Raw genomic sequence first — 4618 nt, 5'->3', positions numbered from 1 at the left:
TATGATACTATACTATAATACTTTACATCATATTCTATAAGTAAATTAATTAGAACCGATTCTTCCTGAAATTTAAAACACAATGACAACCAGGAAGATGGCTCAGCAGGTAAAAATGCTTGCTACCAAGCCTTCCAACTTGAGTTCAACACCTGGAATATGTCCTCTGACCATCATATATGTATTGTGGTACATACATGTTCCATATACACATACACAAATAAATACATGCAATACAAATTTTTAATAACAATCACAGGGTTAGAAAACTGATGTAATGGCTAGGAACTACCTCTTCCACCCCTATTTGCTACTCAAGAATAAACTCACTCACTCATCCAGCCTATCTTCTCTCAAGCATTTGGAAGACACAATGCGACAGCTTCCTCGGAGGCAGGTAACCACTTGAAAAGCTCAGATGCCTGAGTCCTACAGCAGAGTTTGATCCTGCTGGCCCAGGAGTGGTTTTTAACACATACCTCTGTTTAATCTGTCTTTAATCTGCATCCTGAAGTTAATAATCCTGTAAATTATGTTCCTATGCTTCATTTTTTTCTGTTAATAGATTAGTATGGTTGTTAACAGTATCTCTTCTCCCCATTTTTTAGTGTTTTTGTATAATATTTATTCATGAAAAGTGACCATTACAATTGAGGCAAGATTCCCAATGATTTAAAATTAGTAATTATTAATATTATGCAGCAAACTCGGGTGTTGGAATATCCTATTTCTAAACATAAAATTAATGCACATACTTTACAAAGTTGTAAAGATAGGGTAAAATGTGTACATACCGTCAGGTCCAAAGCCCCTCCCCTTACCCCAAGTCAACAGAAGGATTGTTACTGAGTAAACAAGCCTAAAAGTTTCTCTTCACTGAGAAGCAGATCTTTTAAGGTAGGTTTTGTTCACAGAAGCCTACCACAAAGGGTTACAAAGTGTTAGGAAACCTACACCCTGCTGGGGAGAAAGGATGCCCCATCCACCATCCTGGGTATCTCAACTGCAAGTCTCTAGATCTGCTTGGGAACGCCCCAAGTTGTACATGTCCCCATGGCACTTACTAAGTCTCTCCAGTCCCCTTACTCTCCCCTGGCTGTCTCCTTTGCTGTCTCTCAGCTCTCTCCTTAGAACTTGCTCTCTAACTATGCTAACCACTTAGCTCTCCTCCTTTCCCTCTCCCCTCTGTGAGCTGCCTGCTCCATCTCTGCCCCATTCATTGGCTGGCTGGATCCTGTCTTCCCTCCTGGGCCTCTGATGTACCGGAACACTCCCTCTGCAGAGCTCCATTTTCTACTCTTTTCCCTAGGCCTCTCCCAGCTCTCTTCAGTCTGCTTCTTTCTGAAAGATGCCTTCATTTCCTACTTGCTAGATCTCTCAGCTCCTGTCTCTCACAATGGGCTCTTCCTGTGCAGTAGTACCTGCCTCCTCTAACCTGTCTCCTCACACTTGGGTTCCATTAAAGCCTCCCTGGCTTACTATATACAGTGTGGTCTCAGTACAGAAGAGATAATCAGTCTCAACGGTCAGAAAATGGCCAAATTCTCAGACTGTGACGACTTCTGCCACCACACAAACAAAAGATCTGAAAAGCGCCTTCTCCCCAAGCCCACTTTGCTCTCCCGGGTCTCTAGTCTCTCCCGCTGGCCACTGGATTCCATCTTTACAAGATTCAAATGTCAGCCTGGTGGTGGTGGCATACGCCTTTAATCCCAGCACTTGGGAGGCAGAGGCAGGTGGATTTCTGAGTTCGTGGCCAGGCTGGTCTACTGAGTGAGTTCCAGGACAGTCAGGGCTACACAGAGAAACCCTGTCTCAAAAAAACAAAACAAAACAAACAAACAAACAAAAATATTCAAACGTCTTTGGAGGTATGGAGCTACTCTACTAAAAAGCTGGCTCTGTAGTTAATGGCCTGCTCTCTCCAGACCCAAGCATAGTTGTTTAATTGTTTTCTCCAAACTCTCCAAGTCCTGGGTCAGGACAGTCACGTGACTGGGGGTTGGGGGGAAGGAAGGCAAAACAGAAGAGCCCATGTGCCTCAAGAGAGCTAAAAAGTGAATGACTCCCAGTAGGGACTGCTGCTGCTTATCGAATACCCTGTTTCTTAGTCTTACTTAACTCTCTAAGTACTCTCCTCTCTTATAGCTCAAACATTTATGCTGAACCACAAACTTTACCTCATATCTCTAAGACCACTGTATAAACTTTATCTCAGGATTTGTAAATTCTTTGGGTGTGGTTTAAAAAGAACCTGTGAAATCTGTAACAAAATGCTTAAAACTTGTAACAGAAAAGGTTGATAGTAAAACTAGTATCAATACAAGGGTAATCTTAATTTGCTACAGCATGCTTATATGCAACTTGGATTCGATTCTTGTTTAGGAAAATAGATGTTTTTAAAAAGAAAAAAAAAAGTGTGTGCCTGATGGTTCACTTTAGAGTAAACAACAACCATGCTCCTGGCAGCCATCTTCACTAAGGTTAAAGAGAGGGCATACTATGTGTGGTTCAAGTGAGCACAGAGATAAACTGACTGGCAATACCATAACACTTCCTAGTCCTACAGAGCCATCTGCTTTACCTAACCACTTATGTCTTTGCTAACTGTGTTCAACATCAAGCTCCTTAGAAAATATGTTTATGGCTCTTACTCTCTTACTCTTGCCTCTCCCTCCCTTCCTCGCCCTCTCCACATTCCCTTCTCCCCCTCTCCTTGTGGCCATGGCCGGTCTCTACTTCTCTACTCTCCCCTTCTCTCTGCCTTCCTCTGCCTCTTAGCTCCCCTTCCAGCCAGCTATGAAAATAAACGCCTTAAAAATTTTTTTAAAAAGGAACATGTTTATGAATTCCTAAGGTCTACTCAGGCTAACAAAAACTACCTTGAAGATGTCTAGCCTTTTTCTCTTTGGTAACTTTGTTAAGCTTTAGCTTTCGGATAAACTGACTCATAGAAGAAACTGTGATAGTCTACAAAGGTATATATAAAAGGGTCAAAAAAGCAAGGTCTCAGTTTCTCTGTGAACTGTACTCATGGTTTAAAGTTTTATTTTGATGTTAAAGGATCTTCAATTAAATCTCCAATTCCAATTTTTTTAAAGATTTTTTTTTATTATTATTATATGTAAGTACACTATAGCTGTCTTCAGACAGCACCAGAAGAGGGTGTCAGATCTCATTACGGATGGTTGTGAGCCACCATGTGGTTGCTGGGATTTGAACTCAGGACCTTTGGAAGAGCAGTCAGTGCTCTTAACCGCTGAGCCATCTCTCCAGCCCCAATTGCAAATTTTTAAGGCTTAAACTTAACAAAGATAACACTGCAAAATCCTAATCTTACAAAAGCCAAGACCTCTTAAGCTGTTAAAGATAATTAAGACATGTAAGTTAATGGTCAGTCACCTTATAAATGTGTCAGTCTTCAACGTGCTCAGAACTACGCTTGCAGTCATGCTAAGTATAAATGGGATTCATTTAAAGGGACAACCTTTAGCCTGATGGACATATCATCAAAGTTAAGCCTAACTGGAGTAATTGAAAAGAAGTACAGTTTTGTTTTGTTTTTTAAAATCAGGTCCAGATAACAGATTCAATGATAGCCCTCAAACCCATCAGCGAGATCTGCTGAAATATGGCACTTAAGGTATTTAATGAAAACAGCAGAAATCCTAGCTCCTAGCCACAGCCCTACCCTCCAGCAAAGAAGAAGGGCAGTGCACTTCACCTGGAACGGAGCTGCAAAGGTAACTGGACAGAGAACTGCATTCACCTCCCCAGCCACCAGGACCTGCCCAAACTGTGGACAAGTGCAACCCTGGACAATCTACTGCCCCTCTCCTGGCCTTGTCCAGGTAGCTCAGTCCCCAAATTCCTCCTCTTCAGTAAAGTTTCTTGGATTTTCTCGGCCTGAGGACCAAAGACTGATACTGCCCTGGGAAGTCTGCCTGCAGCAAAGCTATCAAGAATACCACGGGGAAGCCCAGGTGGCCTGTCCAGGTGGCGGGTTAGGCTCTGTCATTCTTAACTGACAGAGGCCATTTGGTCTATACTTTCTACCCAAACGTATCCTTCTCAGATCTCAGTGGTGGCCTTGGGAGTGGGCCCTGGCTTACCTCTGGCTGACTGCAGCCAGCCCCTCCCCGCGAGGCTGCAGCTGCCAGATCAGTCCATCCATACCTAGAAAGTCAGTTTCACTTTACAAACATTCTGGCCTTACAATAACTTTAGGTACAAAAGTTGAACTTGTTGATGATACAAATTTAAAAATGTTAAAAAGGTTTAAATTATCTACTTAAAAAAGGTTTAAATTATCATAGTCTCTTAAGTAATAAAGGCTTTGAGGTAGAGGTTGAGGCCTAATTGCCTGCCATCAAGATGTGGTTTCATTTGTAAAAATCAGGTCATTGTTCTTTGCTTGCTTAGAGAGAGCTACAAGGTCTCCTGCAAGAAAGGCCAAAGCCCAGGCAGGTTTACCTTGCTGACAGGCCTCACCTGAGAAAGGTAAACCCCCAAGGCAGATTTCCAGGCTAAAAAGAAAATGCCTTAAAGATTGCTCTCTGGAACCACCTCAGTGGGTTAGAGGTACTGGTTGCCACAACTGTCAACCTAAGTTTGGTCC

The 4618-nt window shown here is 42.5% G+C and overlaps 1 protein-coding gene across 1 annotated transcript in view; it reads right to left on the bottom strand.

The window, feature by feature from the left end:
* Window positions 1-4618, bottom strand: part of LOC116094902 (zinc finger protein 883-like) — a 19077-nt gene that overhangs the window by 13387 nt on the left and 1072 nt on the right. The window contains exon 2 of the mRNA XM_031376290.1: window positions 4113-4176. Coding sequence (XP_031232150.1) covers window positions 4113-4176 — 64 coding nt within the window. The remainder of the gene's footprint in view (window positions 1-4112; window positions 4177-4618) is intronic.

The sequence above is a fragment of the Mastomys coucha genome, unplaced genomic scaffold (genome assembly GCF_008632895.1).
Source record: "Mastomys coucha isolate ucsf_1 unplaced genomic scaffold, UCSF_Mcou_1 pScaffold17, whole genome shotgun sequence".
Taxonomy (NCBI): Eukaryota; Metazoa; Chordata; class Mammalia; order Rodentia; family Muridae; genus Mastomys; species Mastomys coucha.
The sequence above is the reverse complement of the archived record's forward strand: the minus strand, read 5'-3'. Positions and strand labels throughout refer to the sequence as shown.